The sequence below is a fragment of the Phragmites australis genome, chromosome 11, assembly GCF_958298935.1.
Source record: "Phragmites australis chromosome 11, lpPhrAust1.1, whole genome shotgun sequence".
NCBI lineage: Eukaryota > Viridiplantae > Streptophyta > Magnoliopsida > Poales > Poaceae > Phragmites > Phragmites australis.
The window spans coordinates 14,028,481-14,045,588 of record NC_084931.1 but is presented as its reverse complement, the minus strand read 5'-3'; the positions used below and the strand labels follow the sequence as shown (position 1 = coordinate 14,045,588).

Genomic DNA, 17,108 nt, shown 5'->3' with positions numbered 1-17,108 from the left:
GCAACAAGGATAATCATACAAATCTAGTAAACCCTAACCATAGACTTTCAAAATTAGACAAGCTTGCAATGAAGAATAAACAACTACATATAAACCATAAAATAGGTGCAAGATGTTCAAGTATACTTGCCTTTAGTTGAGGGTTGTTCGAAGTCTTCAAAAGCTTGTAGCCTCGAAACAACTCATCTCCTAAACAACACAACAGAAAAGCACACAAAAGAAACTACTAATAATAGTACATCAAATAGTATTAAAACTTGATAAAAATCCTATAAAAAGATTCTACATGTCGCTACGTAATAGTTATTCCCAATGTTGTACGCCCTACGCGTGCCGCTGTGAATTGCACATGAAGTGCTCGTGTGTTGACGCGAGGATTCATAATTTTGTACCAACAATATGGATGAGCCTAATGAGCTTGCGGCTGCCGGTTAGTAGGCTGACCCAACAGAGACATCATTCGGCAATCTGGAGGTTCTTACGCATTCGATTTCCCCACTCAGTTTACTAAGAAAACAAGGAAACAATAGGTTAAATAATTAAATCTAGGATGTCACTATATTTATACAGAATTCCACCAACCTATATTCTCTTAAAGAATCAGAAAATTTTGTTAAAAAGTGCAGTGCACAAGGCCGACAACTTGTACCACTTCAGCTACATACATTCTTCTACCTAATTTCATTTTGCGTATCTCTTCTAGACTGTTACTTTCTGTGATTCAGTGAAAAATTAATTTTTCTTTACCAGCTTCCTATTTAGTTTCAAATATCCACCTGCCTGGCAAGTTTTCTTTCCAGTTGCAAATTTCCACATGAAAATTATCATGAATTCATCAACAGTTATTCATCAGATTTCATTTTTAGAATCAATTTCTCTTAGTCAAGGTGAAGCTTAATTCATCTCGGTCTGTCTCATTATAGTATCAAGTACTATTCATCAAAATGACCCACTTATATTTATGTTTATAACTTCGTTATTGGTCATGGTTGCATTTGATATCTGTTGGGGGAAAATAAGCCAGCCTGAGGATAACGGTTGAAGATCACCATCCCGGTCCCCCCGAACCCTCTGCTAGAAGCTCGATCTCTGATATCATCAGATCCTCTCACGGTACCCCTTCGCGCCTACGAAACCTTCCCTTGACTCCACCGGCTCAACCCCCAAGGCCTTCCAAAACACGGCCTCACAAAGTCCTGCCTCCCAACGCCTTTACCTCCGTACTCTACGCCTCCCAAAGGCCCTCACCTCGGGATGGTCAGGCAACCTTCCCGAAGACAGCAGGATGAGTCAGCAGGCCCTGGGAAGATCTGCCAGAAGAAGAACGTAGGTCGTGCTTTCCCTGCTAGAAAGTGACCGGCATTAAAGGCCTAGGCTGATGAGCGCCACTCTGGCACCCTTGGCGTAGTGAGGGCTATCCAGACACCCCTGACAGTGCGGCACCGGGCCGCAATTGGCGACTGGCTCGCCATCTTCAGGGGGCAGGCACCACGATAGTTACAACAATAGATATTTATCTCCTAAGTAAGGTAGAAAAATAGTTATCCGAGATAAGACCCAGTAAATCGGTCGGATCTCAGATGTTAGTATATTATGGTAACTTATACACCAAGCTACGCACGACCCTATAAATAGGGGCAATAGCTGCCTGGGCAAAGAGAGGACTAGACGACAGAAAGACACAGAGGTGGAAAAGCACCTGATATTCTCCTAGATCGATCTATTTTTTTTTTACCATCAATACATTCGTGGTGTTCCTTCCTCTTAAATTTCGTCTCCAAGCTTAAGTCTCCTCTTTAGAAGAAACTCTCGCTGTACTTGCTAGGACAAAACGAACTCTTGCTCCAACAGTATCATTTCCATATAAGTTATTGTGCAGCAATAGTTTTAGCTGCACATTAACTTGACAAGGTTTCAATTGGTCCTCACAAAATTTAGGTGATATGCAATGCAACAGTAAGGTAATCCTATTTATACTGCAAAGTTTTCACATTGCAAGCACTAGTATGATGCACAGGACATGTTCTCTCACAACAGAATGCTGCTATCGCGCAAGCTTTGCATCTCCTCTTCTTATATACTAGTGGGTGATGGTAAAAAGAGCAGGTCGAACCTGATATAATTGTTGTTGTTTCTTCAGGTTGATTTGTGCTGTTCGCTGTTGCTTATTCAGATGTAAATGTTAGAAAACAGAAAAGGAGATAGCAGGTAAGTATTGATAGGTATAAATAATGCAAGGGAGGATGGCAAGATATATTAGGGGAAAGATGACTTGTACAACCACAGGTTAAGGCAACTATTTACATTGAGATGTCATTATAAAGTGCTGGTCTGAGTTCAGGGAATTAAAGATGTATAGAATAGCAAAGAGGCTTCATATGTATGTGATAGGAACTGGTTTGGCCAGCGACATGGTGAAGCTATTATTCGATAGCTGCACTGAATGGGCAGACACCATGCTCATGGAAGGTGTGTGCCGCTTGTTGAAGAGACCCGCGTATTTCTGCCATGACTGATTCCATATGCTTGATAACAAACAAGACGCCTGATTGTGAAGTTATTTCAGAATTGCAGTTCAGCTCGCAGAAGAAATCAGAATCGAATAGATCACAAGCCGCTGCAATTTCATTCATGGCAGTGTTCCAATTTTTAGAGATAAATTCCCATTGCCTTCGTCTGCTTCTCTGTCTTCTTTATCGAAGACCTATGCTCATCTAATGCACTTTCCTCCACAAGGTAGTTGAAATGTCGGAGCTGTATGTGTGTTTCTGATTCCATATATGCAATCGCTTGGAGGAGCCGCTTCTTCAGCAGTCTGTTCTGAAGCTGGTGCGAAACCACAGATTTTTTGTCGTGGCCCATCGTGGATGAATAAATTGATATTGGGATAAAATTCGATGCAGCTGGCATATTCATCTTCATATGTTTTGATGCGAGTGTATGTTGGCATGGGAAGCTGAAGTACTGTCAGCATCTCAGTGAGCATAAACTTTGGAGAGAGAGTGACGACGGCATGCGATGTAGCTCTGCAGGAACAGGCAGGGTTATATATTTAGTCATGGTGCAGAGCATGTAAGCTAAAAAGAAGTGAAGGGAAATGGTACAGTGAAAGTTTTTATAGCAAGCAGGTAAAACATTCAAAGAGACGAAATAGACCTGGCGTTTGGAAAGCAACAGAGTTATTGTCTGAAGATAAACATCTATAGAGATTGAAGTATTGTTGCTCGAACTGTTTGACCTTTGCAAGTGAGGCGCGAGAGGAATTTTGTACAGATCGTGCGAGTTGCTTAATATGAGAAAGCATAGTGTGGATTTCACCTGAGTAAGGGCCGGTAGGGTCTGGAGAGAAATAGGATAACAAGGTATCTTCCACATTGCTTGACGATGCATATAACTGGATAGTCTTTTCTCCCAAGCATTAAGCAATGTCTGAATTTCATTCGCTATGGTAAGCTGCTGAGCCAAAATTCGTCTGATGATCTGCCTGAGCTTTGTAAGTAAGAGGTAGTCGTAGTCACGTACTTGGAGGTTTGTTGTCTGTTGCAGGAAAAGAAGTGCATGGTATGCAGCGTCTTTCTCTGCAGCCAGTAGAGTGTTGCTAAGGCTCCCAATTATACAATAGACGGCGTTTTGAACTTGGGTTAGTCCGGTAGGCAAAGAATCATCTTAAGAGACAATTTTGCAGAGGAAAAAGCATTAATATTTTTCCTCTGGAGCTATGCTGATCATAGAGCTATATATATATGAATTTAGACCTAAGACAATCATGGATATAAAATAGAATATGGTCATATTCCGAACAGAGCAAGAAGGCACCAAAAAGCTATGCAAGCTAGCAGCAGTGAGCATTGCTCACCATCAGTTCAAAGGCTCAAATAGTTTCAGATACATACGGTCTCCAGCAACTAATTATTACAAACTGAGCTCGAGTCTTATATTCCATACTGTATTCAGCTATCTGCATATTTATAGATTGAAAAAGGTAGGATGGAGCGAGTGCAAAAATCAAATGGCTCATAGAGCATCTGGACCAAGGTTAACCATTTCCCAGAAAAATGAGTGAATTATTGGCGCATAACCGGAGAACTCACCGCAACCGAGTCCGAAAGTACGACTTTAAAAAGCTGCAACATTTATCGCTTTGCAAGAAAAATGCAGAGCTGCATTGGAAGTGTAAGGATTATTGTTAGAAAGTTGATTAAATGAATTATAGTTAAATAATTACATACACAAACACTCGATTAAAAGCCATGAATTGGGCCACACATGAACTTGATTTGAATCCATACATTCTATGAAGTCTGAATAGATGTTCAGATAGAAAATGAGCTCACCTCGTAGCATAACCATGGGCGAATTTTTTTTCGTAGTGGTCAGGCTGAGAAGCATAACCAAATGTTCACTTCGTATGTTTCTGGAAACCATAGAAACACCAACCACATTCAAAACTCTTAACCTTCCAACCACTGTAGTAAGCAAATCCATCATCAAATTACAGTCTTAATGATGATTCGGATGGAATGTTGCCTTGCATAAGAACAGACAACATTATTAACTTGGTACGGCCATGGCTGGACCTATTTAGCCAAGAAAAATGAATAAGGACAACACATTGAGAATCTACTACAGCTTGCATACATTGAATTAAAAATAAACAGGGATAAATAGATAATCTATCGAGCCATACCTTCCCTGGTTTCAGGATGGGAATTAACCAAAGAAATTTTTCCACATCATGAGATAGCATGAAATTATATTAGAGATCAAAGTACAAAAAATAGCAGCAAGCAAACGCAGAAGTGAAGCGAAATCGCCTAAATATCCTGTATTGACATATACCGAGAAAGAAACGAAGGAAGAAACAGAGGAAGCAATGAAGAAGAGCATATAACTAATAGGCCTGTTATTTTCAGCATGACCATCAGCTGATAAGCCAGAAATAACTGATAGATTTGATCAGCCAACAGTAAAGGACTACCTAAAAACCGAATAAAGAGTGGCAGAAGAAACTAAACTGCTAGGAATTTAAACATAACTCTTGAGCAAAGGTGACATTTAATGTGTTCCAGTTTCATGTTTGCATGTGCAACACAAATGAACTATTAGAACACTGTACAAAGTTTGAGTAAAAGAACCAGGATGCCATTATGAAGCGAACTAAAATGAATCTGGTACAATAAACGCTAGATAACTACATACTGACTCCACAATAGTCGATAGCTACCACTTTAAATCTTAGTTCCACATTCCTGCTAACAAATTCAAATGTACAAATTCGAAAGTGTGTAAACTGCATGCATTAACAGCAACACCCCCACATATCCGAACAGCAATTCATCAAACTGACAATGGTTGCAAAAAAAAAAAAAAAGAAGCAAGGAATAGCAGGCAGGATCAATTTGTAAATTTGAATATTACAAAAACAGAGTAAACAAAGTAGCCTACTAACTGAAACAACATATAGATTCAGACATAGTGAACAAAGCTAGTATATTGTCCTCTACAAGAGAATCACTTCAGAATTGCCCACCACAAGAGAATCACTTCGGATATCTGGGCAGCACATATGTAACAACATAAAAATTACAAAAATCGAGTAGGCAGGCACTATAGTGGAGCATTAGCTCAACAATTTTTTTTACGTAAAGTATGCAAGAGCTTACAGGACCCAAGCAGGCTCTGATATGATTCTAGGCGAAAGGAAGGCTAACACGCACACCAGACAGGCAAGCATACCAAAAATGCAATCATATAATATGAAATGGTTGTGCAGAAGCAAAAGATGGTCATATTTTAGGTGACTATACAAGCAAATACCTTCTTGAGAGCATGTTGTCCATCTCAACAGGATAAAAGCAAAGAAGAATGATTTAAGTTTGCACAAGAAAATTGACAGCTTCAGCATTGTCAACATGCATGTATCAAATGGCAAAGAGGTTTTTATCTCATTTCCAGGGAACTCCAAAACTATGTAACAACCAATGTAAAAGATTAATCAAAGATCATAAAACACATACACATGGGTCATTTCTTATCCAGTAATGCATATAAATAACTCGCAGACGAAAATTTATCATAGTTTCAATATGAGCAAAACATTGAATTAAATGGCACGTCAAATTTATTTTAAAGTATTGGATAGTCAGAAGAGTATACTAATAATCTAGTACAAAAGTGAAATGTTTGATGCAAGCAAGAGAATTCGTAAATCACGAAAAGACAATGCTAAGTTCAGGAAAAATGACTGAACCTTCTATTTCAGTAACAAAAAAAAAGCTTGGGTGCCTGATATAACCATAGCTTACAGGACTGTACTACATTTCTCTCTGTATCATCTTCAAATATCTAAGAGTATGACTCATCCAAAAATGCGAAAAAAAGAACTGCATATATGAAAGAACATAGGCATGCAAAAGCATGTTGCAAACCTGTAACTATATAGATATCAACTCACCCTATCAGAAATAATGGAATTTGTCACAAAGATCCAACCTTTACATTTGTTGAGGAAAAATAGAAATCCAAAATATATTTATAACACAGATAATTATTACCTAAATTTGTAGCCGATACACCAATCTTATGAGCACTTATATCCAATACCGTCTGGAAGACAAGAGTTCTTGCCACGGTTGCATGCAGGATACCAACAGGACTGACCTGGGATAATTCTTGAAATAGTGACAGTGCAATGAAAATCTTCAGGCTAAAAAAACATGAAACAAATGGGCTAATGAATATGTTAATCTAGAGGTATGATATTGAGCATAAGATTAAAAATTAGAGAAAGCATGAGAAGGAACCACACTTAACTGGAAATTCATATGGACTGATTCGCTTCAGCTCCTCCAAAGTTGTCAGTTGTAGTTGCACATTTGGCAGACGAGGGACAGTAGGATGATCAGCTGTAGCAATACGCTTTATAGGCTCAAACATATCATGTAAGGTGCAATACGAAAAAGCATACTTGTTACTGCAACCTAGGAAGTGCACAAATCAGAATAGAAAAACAAAATCTTAAGGCTAATGAGGTACAACAGAAAAGATTGCCTGTCTAAAAACTCATGAAGCTCCTGTATTTGTGCACCATGGACACATTGTGTTTGCATTGAGTGATTGTTCAGCTGCAAATTGCAGGACATAGAAACAATAAATGGGAGGCAAACATATGCTGAGATAATCAAATAAGTCTAGAATCTATATAGTAAAAAGAAAAGGAAAGAACTATACCCCTGTAAGACTTGGTTAGTGTGCCAACAAAAATAGCCATAGTGGTTTATTCTGGCCAATCGCATAGATTTCTTCAGCACTGAATTAGGATGCCCTTTGACCGCACATATTAAGCTTCATTTCATAGTTGCTACAAACAATTGTTTTGAGAAACATTAGTAATAAGCAGCGAAGAATGCGTATGAAATGCAGCTAGAATTTCTGTGTTCATTGGGGTACCTTGTATCCCGTAAAGGTAATTGTCCTTCTAACTGTCGACACACGTGATTCACAGGGTGCACTGAGGCCAGATCACAGACTTCTGTGGTCATCCCAATTACAGCTACGGTATGGTAACAATTGATGATCATCGTATCCTGAATCATACAAAACATGCATGAGGAGAAGCACCACATGACAATAACATAGAATCTCAAACAAGATATACCAAATCTCAAATAAGCTATGGCTATTAATTTAATGGAATACGTCAAAATCTAAAAACAGGATATAGTACCTCAGCACCCAGCAAAACAAGGTCCACATGGCGTATTTCACCATCGTCTATTCCTCCACGATAATCCCACATACGCGACAAACTCACACAAACATTCCAAAGCGTACTCTACGGGTTCAGATCCTTTAACATGGTTATCGACATCTGTTTTTTGTTTAGGGAAAAAGAATATTAAGTCCAAGCAAAAACACACAGAAGAATTAAAGCGAATGAATCAACAAACAACATACAAGCAGAATAACAGATAAATTTATTACCATAGAATTAAGCAAAACAGATCAATAGATCAACCATCTAAAGACAACCACACTCTACTCCCCATTGCATTGTAATGACATAAGGCAAACATGCAACATTGTACAACCAGAGCATAAATATCAAGACACGTCTTGGGAAATTAGATCAGTGCAAACTTATTAGAAGAGACATGTAGTCATTTTTGTGGCCGTACGTGCATATTTAACTAACAGCAAACCTTTACAACTGCATATGTACCATTTACTAAAGATATTCAACCAAAAAAGATAATATGACTACTTCATTTTAGCTTCAAGACAGAAAGAAAAGTGCAATAGGAAGTATGACCTCAAGGGTGGCAAATAGTGCTTTGCTCACTTCTCCATTTTACTTCCTCATGCAGCACTACTGACAACTTGCTATAAATTGCTTTTCAGCTGCAAAAAAAATTAAGCCATCAATATTGAAAAAAATTTCTACCATGGGTACATATCAAAAGCAACAATATTGAACCCTGAACTCAATCTTCTAGTTTTAGTTTGCCGCACAAATATCTTTCTGGATAGTCTCAGTCAATACCATCCTATTTTTCGACATGTTTTTGAACTGTTCTTGCTGTCCATCCTTCATTCCAGAAAACTAACATAGACATGTAGTATGTAAAAGAAGTAAAAAGATGGAACTATAAATTGAAAACCAGCCACACTAAATATTACAAGGCATCAATAAAAAAACAGTTATTCTTCTACCACACAAGCCAAATTGAATAACAAACAAATAAAAAAAGTAGAAATTCTAATTTACGGCTAGGGGTAGTGCTTCTTATCTCTTCCAAAATGAATACCACTGTGAAACTAAGGAGCACCTTGCACAATAATTTCCTATTTCGAAATCTTATATGTATTGAGGTGCTTGGTAGTTAAGGAATCCATAAGAGAAGAACCTTTCATAATTAGGCCCAGAATGTAAATATACGATGCAAGGACTTCCTACTAAAAGAAACAATACTAAATCCTAAACTCAGCTTTTAATCTAATAATAGCATAGCGAAATTGCACACGTTAATTCAAACAAAAATCTTTCTACATGGTCTCATCTACTATCTTCCTCATTTCGAACATATGTTTGGACGTGTCAATTGCCTTTCATTCCGGGAAACAAACATCCATAGCATATAAAAAGAGCTAAAGTGTGGAATTACAATTGAAGACGATCAGAAAGCCTATTCTTGTAATACTTATGGCAAAGTAAATAACAAATGGATAGAAAATAGGAATTCTAATCTACAGCTAGTAGTTATTCCTCTTCACAATTTGATCAAAAAAGAAGTACCACAGCTAACCTAAGGGGCACCTTACAGTGTAATTTTAGCTGACTTCTTGCAATTACTATTTCGCTGTATTTATATGCGATGAAATTTTTTTTAAAAAAACTCTGATTAGAATTTAGGTTGTAGCTTCCCCTTTATTCTATGGAATATGTACATTTCAGTAACTAAATTTAATAAGGTGCCACTTATTTCATTCAATATAGAACAGAGGAAATGATGGAAAGCAACAAATGAGCAATTTAACAAGAGGAAAAAACGTAGATTTAGTCTGGTGACACATACCTTTCATTTTAAACATGGTTCTGTAACCAGAAGAAAGCTCTCAAATAAATAAATCTTCCCTGAAAGGCTTGCCTGCTATTCCCATGGCTGCAAAAAGAAAAGAACAAAAGGGAAAGAGGAGATAGCTTAATCTATTTCAAAAGTCAGAATAATCATTAACTGAATATAGTTGATGCAAGAACCTGGTAACAATCATGATAGGCATACGATGTGCTTCCCTTATATTTCGCACTTTCTGAACGATTAATGAATAATAGGGCCTTACCAAACAATCATTTTTCCCTACACAGCCTGGCCAACAGAACACAAATTCAAGGAATAGCCAATTAGAGATCAGTGAAATTTAAACCTTTCATATATTACAGCTTGCCAAGAAACAAACAATCCACCCACTCTTAGCCCTTCCATCTGTACACCAACCACAAAAAACGAGGAAATAGTATTCCTTAAAGCTGACCAAATTAGCTCCTAAACCGCACGCACGGCTGCACCAGAACAAGACCAGAGCAGCTAGCATGAGAGCAACGAAACATGGAGATCGTTAACCACCTAAAACAAAAGAGAAGCATAATGTCAGACCAATCAATGGCAGGCTAAACCGAAAAATAAAGCCAAAAAGAAAGACAAGCAACAAGAACAAGGGGAAAAGAATCCCCAAACCTGACTGGGAAGGGCACGGGGTCATGCCATAGAAAAACGAGGAAACACAACAAAAATCGGTGAGAATAATTAACAAGAAAGATGGAGAAATTAGCGAAAAAATTAGGCACAGGAGCCCTTAGTAACCATTAATCACTTATCAGATGCATAGCTTGGCAACAGCTGGAGCAGCTGCAGCGACGGCAATAGCAACTCGGTGGCGCTAGGCTATGGCGTGCGCGAGCTACAAAGAAGGAGGTAGAGGGAGGAGGCATCTGTGAGGCTCACCGACAAGCAGACAAGCTGGTGCTGCGGTTGGCTGGGCCGGAGGAGCGCTATGGTGGCAGATCGACATTGGGGTCGAGCTCGCGCGGCTGCCGCCCGGAGTTGAGGATCCACGGAGAAGCTTCCTGCTCAGCTGCCTCTGCTCTTCTTGGCCATGAGGAGAGTCGTCGTCCATGAGGAAGACGACCACGCACGCGACCGGCCTGGATGGGAAGAAGGCAACGCGGGTCGGGTAAAGGGCGAAGGAGCTGCCTGGCAGACGGCGTAGAGGAGGCAAGGAGCCGCGGCGGAAGATGAGGCGCAGGGAGCAGTGGCAACGGATGGAGCCGGCGACGGCGCGGAGCACACGAGGAGCCGCGGCGGTGGGTAGAACAAGAGGAGAGACCGAGATGATTTTTTTTTTTCAGAGAGAGATCGAGAGGATGGGAAGGCGAGGAGGACGAGGAAGGCGAGGAGGACGAGGAACGCGTCGTGGCGGGCGATATTTTCGCTCTCTTCGAACCCGGAGCGGACACCTATAGCACACTAGCAGGCCTACGAGCCATCACGTGCCATCTGTCCCGCACCGAGCTCGCGCGGGAAACAATCTTCCTACCTACCGCAAGCGCAGCCAGCCCGAGCGCGCACACGCCCGCGATCAAGATCGGACGGCGGAAAGACACGGGGAGACGTGGACCGCGGGTACGCGCTGGGCGGGAGCCAGGAATAATGGTATAGATAGATATGGAACACTTTAACCATATCCTTGTTTTTTTGGACATTGCTTAAATTACCTTATCATAAAAAATACAAATGAACGTTCAGATTGAATTGCAGAACACAGCAAAAGCCAATCCCATCGTTCTTGTTGTCAAAGCCAACCCGTCTGGTATGGGCTCTCAAGAAAATTAACAGTTCATAACTCAGAAGAGAAAAAAAAAAGAATACATTGACGGCATGTTCATCTATTGGTAATTCTATTGAGCGCCTGGCATACATACAGTATAGATGTACCTGATTTAGGCGTCATCTTTGGAGCCGCCGCTGGTAGCCGTAGAGGAGGCGTCCATAGACTGCAGCTGATCGCAGTTGAAGAGGTTGTCACTCAGGCCACCGGCGACGTAGACGCGGTGGGTACAGTGGAGAGGAAAGGGCTGGGGAGGGAGACTTGCCTGATGTGGTTGGGAGGATTTCGCGGACTGGCCGAAGGCGTGAGCAAGCGAGGTGAGGCTCATGCCGGCGGCGGTGTCTTAGGGGGAGAAAGGAGCAGGCGAGGGAGGTGAGTCTCATGCTCCTGACGACATCCTACGGGGAAGGAAAGTGGGGCAACGGAAGTGAGGCTCGTGCTAGCCGCGTTGTCATGCAAGGGAAGCAAGGCGAAGGAGGGAGATGCTAGTGGCGACATATTGCGAGCGAGGGAGGCGTGGGTTGTTTTGGTGGCGACGCCTTGCCTGTCCGATGAAAAGGCTAGATAGGAGCACGGATGGATTTAGGAGGTGGATGCGAGATTCAGCATGGGCGAAGGATTCGTTAGAGCATCTCTAAGAGTCCTTTTATCCCATTCGTTATCCTCTCTTTCATCCATTTTCTTAAAAAAAAAGTCTTCAACAGACCTTCTATCTAATACTCTATTTTGCCGGACATGACGTGGCATGCATTCTACAGAGACAAGCTAGCTAGCTTTTGCTTCGAAACTTTATTTCTTCTCTTTCAAAAATACAAAAAGTAACTTCATTGAGCTCCTAAAATCACACCGATTTTTTACTAATAGAATAAATAACAAAAACTTATTTTAACTGGTTTGCACTAAAAATCTCTTACAAATTTTAAATAAAAATTCTCTAAATTTGAGTTTTTTACTTTTTTGAATTTTTAGTATAAATTTAACTCCAAAAATTCATGAAAAATTCATGAACTTTCATATAAAATAATTTACTATTTTCTAAAATTATTGTTAGTTATAGAATATTATTAAAAAATAGAAGAGAATATGAAAGGTGAAATATAGATACATTGTTAGAGTAGTGGAGTAATATAAAAGAGAAATCTTTATATATGACAATCCATATAAGGATATGGATGATGTATTATAGATGATATATTGGAGTTGTTTTTAGAGACTTTTTAAGCAGTGACTGATATATAGGTTGGCATTTTTTAGCCTCACAGGGACATGTGGCAAAATCTAATTGGAGAGGAATGGGTAGGATGAGATATGATTTGATTCTCAATTTATAAATGCATTTTTCTTTTCCATTTTCAAATTCGTTTGAACCACAATGTTGTTTGGAATTAATGTAACAAAATGAGATCCAATATGAATATATTTTTCTTATTTTATTTTAAAAAAATCAACATTTTTTAATGTACTATTCCAACATTTCAAATGTACTGTTTCCACATTTCTGAAATTGTTGAACTAGATTTATCAAAATATTGAATGGATTCTTTGAAAATGTTGATTGCATATAATCACAAAATCATAAATCTAAAGAATAAAGAAATATAAGTATCATGAAAAGGTATAAAAGAAAAAAGAAGAAGAAAAGCATACCTGTTCCTTGGCCGCACCCACTTGGTGGTGGGTTTTTATCTGACATCTTTTCTTTAATAGACATAATTTCCATATGAGGATTAACTAAACTATAGTTCCTCTTTCCCACATACTTCTTACACCTAGTTACTGACGATAATATAAAATCATAGCCCATTTGGTCCGGCAAGGAGCACTAGGAGGGGCAGACCTATGACCCAAGTGGCCCATGTATAGCATCTCCTCATGACCCATCAAGCACCCCTACGGCGAGGCCCATACCGAGCGCCACTCATTTTGTTCATGCGATTTGAGTATCTATGAACATGTAATACTAGTCTGATTGGTGCACATTTTTATTTTGTTGTGTAGAGCACGATAAAAAAAGATTAAAAAATTAAGTTTACAAATTTTATACATTTCAATATTTATTTATAAAATTATTAATGTTAAACACATTAAATTAATTATAGAGGAAACAATAGTACTTTTATGTATGGACATAGTTTTAACATGTAGGTGAAAGTAATACTAACAAAAAAAAAAAATTGTTTCATATTTTTTTAGTTTTAGATATTTTTTTTGCATTTTAGATTTTTTCAGCTGATTTATTAATGTAACTAATATTCATTTCGATATTTTTCTAGAATTTTTTGGAAAAGAAAAATTACATATGTATACGTATATATATACATATATACCTATACATATATACATACATACGTATAGGTATACATGTATATGTATATGTATACATGTAGATACATATATACATGTATGTATGTGTGTATATATATATGTGTACGTACATATATGTATTTGGACCCACTGCTACAGTAGCAGTGCCTCTGAGAGGTTACCGATCCTTCCACCGTTAGGATATAGATATTGAATATTGATTTGTAATTGATTTATTTTGTAATTATTTATATTTTATTATTATAATCTTCAAGAAAAGCAATATTTTTCTACATAAGCACTCATAAAAATTATATATATAGTATCTAGTAGAACAAAATAATCCCAAATACTTATATATACAAAACAATATATATGTAACACCACAAAGGTACCATTGCATTCATAAATTTTAGAGTCATCCTGCTAGCCAAATATTTTCATTATCAGCTCCAGCTCCAGCTTGATGGCAGATCTGCTCGCCAAAAAACATGAAAGAGAGCTATACCAAACTGGTACATATCCTAAGTCATACACTATACTTGTTTCTTCCGCTCTGTCTTTGTCTACGTTCAGGGTGTTCGATAGGGTCCACAAGGTCATTCAACTTATTTGGTGCTTTTGAGTAGTTAAGGTTACTGACAATACTAGCTTAATAGATATTAATTAAATATCTATCTAAAAAAGATAATATGATAAATAATTTCAAAATAAAAGAGAAAAACTTGTTTTTATAAAAAAAAACTAGTTTATGATCAATCTTATATGGTTATAAGATAATAAATTATTTTAAGAGATCTTAAAAAAACTAGTAAGACATGTTTATTATAAATTTGTTTTTTAATATTAATTTCTCACGTCCTTTCCTCTCTTCACATCACTATAGAAAACAAAATATTGGAAATAGCCTAAGAAGTGTGTTACATCAAATTGATGTCGCTTCTGTTATCACACCATCTATTCGCTTTCCCTGTCCTTCATGAAAGCTTATGATAGCAAATAGTAGATTTATTTCAAATATAGCAGAAGTTACCCGTTGTCAGGCACGCAAAAATAGAAAGACGACGAAATTGGTAGCAGAGCGTTGTACATGTTGGTCCATCCAGATGCTCCCCTCCGAGTTCGAGCTCGAGCTCGTCACTTCACTGCACCTGAATGTTGACGACCTTGCCCCCTGAGGACACCTTGGGGATGATCAGGTACAGTACGCCGTCCCTCACCTCCGCCGCGATCCTCTCCACCTCGACGTTCTCCGGCAGCTCCACCCGTGTCCTATACCGCCCGAAGCTCGCCGCCGGCCACGCCTCCTCTTCATTTTCCTCCTCGGTTCCTTCCTGCTTTGAAGCCTTCTCGGCGACCACCACCAGCGTCCGATCCTGCACGCTCACCCGCACGTCCTCCCGCGTCATCCCCGGCATGTCGAATCTCACCAGGTACTCCCCCGCGCGCTCCTTGACCTCCCACGGCGTCCGCCCCTTCCAGTACGCGGCCGCCGTGGCTGCTGGGACGCCGTTCTCGGCGCGCGGCACCGCAGGGGCCGCCACCGCTGCGGGCACGACGAGGACGCGGTCGTCGTCGTCCTCGCCGCCCATGATGCGCTCCATGGTGCGCACCATCTGGTCCAGCGTTCTTGCTTCCGGGAAGCTGTCCCGTAGCCCTGTCAGGAACTCATGATAAAGAAGTACATATTAGTCTACTTCATTTCTCTTCTCATGGAAAAGGATAAAATGCACAAAATTCAATTCAATTAGCGGAGGAATTAAACGCAAATTGTCATCAAAAGCTGGGCACTCACCAAACGGTGTGGTTTGGATGGCCCGTCTTCTTGGAGCAGTCCCCTGCTGCTGCTTGGCCTTGGACACCCTCTGGAGGTGGTCAAGGCTCTCCGTGGAGCCGTTCCTCATAGACCGGACCCTCGCCGAGCCTCTCTTGGGCACGCAGGGCGATGTGAGCCAGCTTGCACGATGGACAGGGGATGATGATGTGGTGATAAGGTGCAGGTTGGAGACCACAGCTTGCTGCATCTTCCTCGGCTGCTGATAAGCGAAACAAAAACTCTTCGGAGATTTGCTTGGCTTGATTTGGTTGGCTTATGAGAAGATGAGTGCGACAGTGCAATAAAACAGTGGCGGTGTGTGCGCTTATATACAGGGGGATGGAGGTAGGAGAAAGAGATTACGAGGGAGACAGAATGACGTAGTAGTTTCTGGAGCACGTGTGGGGTGTTCCAGAACTATGTGGACATGAACTGGACCATGGGATTATCGTTTGTTTTTCAGATGGAACGGATATTTTTCTACCCGACCTAGGGCTTAGCTAGATCGACTGCCACCAAATCCAGTACTAGATCACTTGGAGCATCCTCCAACCAATACAAGATGGAGTACTAATCAAAATTTGTAGTTTTCACGTGTTTTGGGCCAGAGGCGAAGAGCAAAGCACGAAAGCTGTTAAAGCAAGTACAGTTTTTTGAAGTAGAATTTTAGCTTAAAAAACTTTAGAGTTGGTTCTCTTTATCCCTATAAATCTTTAGAAAAGCTATGAACAAGTTAAAATTTTTTGGTTTAGTCATCTTATTTTTATTTTAAACTAAAAATAGATATTATCTAATCCTACAAACTCTTCATCTAGTATGAACCTCTACCAAACAGTATCTGTATCCGAGTAGAAAATATTTTCCGCCAAAAGACAATAGATTATCCTCATTCTTATTTGTTTTAATGACCATAAGGCTACTGGTGGAGCCAGGAATAAACCTTAGGGGACTGGTGAACAAGACCAATTTTGCACTACACCCAGCTTTAGGAGAAGATGCGGCGCAGTGGGCCGGTGGTGTTGGAGCTACACATGGTGGCGCATAGAGACCGACGACAGGGAAATGAACAAGAAGGCCCTGTCCAGCGACCAGGGTCAAAGAGGTGTGCAACCAAGCTAGGAACTCGTGGATGCGATGAATCGAGGGATAGCTCACCGGGTTTGACAAATTTGGGAGCGCAATGGAGCACTACGCTGCTATTGGATTTGGGGAAGAAGGTAGCATAGCTCGGGTCAATCCGCGAAAAGGAGTGGATTGAGGCTTGGAGTCGACGTAGAGAGTTATGGCGAGGCTCCTTGGACCGGTTGGAGTAGCGGGGTGCTGCAGGAGCTGCTCAGCGGTGGCGGCAGAGCTGCTGCCTGCTGTTGTAGTGGAGCTCAGCTGGGAAGAAGAATAGGTCAGGGAACTCTAGCTCGGCGGGGTGGCGACCACCGGTAGCGAGGATCCGGTGATGACATCATCACGGAGTTCACTGGTGTGTCCTGATCTTTTCACTCTTAAAAAATATTACACAGTATGGGGCGGAGAACAGGTTAGCTGATGCCTGGCTCTGCCCCTGCAGAAGGCTTCCTTCCGGAAAAAAAAAAAACCTTCTTTACTTTCA

General features: G+C 40.2%; 1 protein-coding gene and 1 long non-coding RNA gene across 28 annotated transcripts; both read right to left on the bottom strand.

Moving 5' to 3' along the window:
* Positions 1-2,229: 2,229 nt before the first annotated feature.
* Positions 2,230-11,004, bottom strand: LOC133884317 (uncharacterized). 27 transcript variants are annotated; one of them, XR_009903079.1, is made up of 12 exons: positions 10,503-11,004; positions 9,576-10,124; positions 8,312-8,400; positions 7,727-7,870; positions 7,450-7,586; positions 7,231-7,360; positions 6,814-7,124; positions 6,555-6,706; positions 4,335-6,455; positions 3,319-4,160; positions 3,157-3,229; positions 2,230-3,026 (listed from the first exon to the last, which is right to left on the bottom strand). It is a non-coding gene; the product is annotated as an uncharacterized LOC133884317 (long non-coding RNA). The 27 variants fall into 27 exon arrangements; XR_009903075.1 differs by having other exon boundaries at positions 2,230-3,229; positions 3,319-3,429; positions 3,523-4,160; XR_009903081.1 differs by lacking the exon at positions 3,157-3,229 and having other exon boundaries at positions 3,319-3,429; positions 3,523-4,160.
* Positions 11,005-14,570: 3,566 nt separating this feature from the next.
* On the bottom strand, positions 14,571-15,807 carry LOC133883969 (small heat shock protein, chloroplastic-like). The gene is made up of 2 exons (XM_062323380.1): positions 15,485-15,807; positions 14,571-15,346 (listed from the first exon to the last, which is right to left on the bottom strand). Exons 1-2 carry the CDS (start codon positions 15,711-15,713, stop codon positions 14,832-14,834), a joined length of 744 nt encoding a protein of 247 aa, XP_062179364.1. The 5' UTR covers positions 15,714-15,807; the 3' UTR covers positions 14,571-14,831.
* Positions 15,808-17,108: the final 1,301 nt, after the last annotated feature.

Coding starts and splice junctions, on each gene's coding strand:
- LOC133883969 (XM_062323380.1), bottom strand. CDS start 15,713: ATGCAGCAAGCTGTGGTCTCCAACCTGCACCTTATCACCACATCATCA. Junction 15,347..15,484: donor CATCCAAACCACACCGTTTG/GTGAGTGCCCAG, acceptor AGTTCCTGACAG/GGCTACGGGACAGCTTCCCG.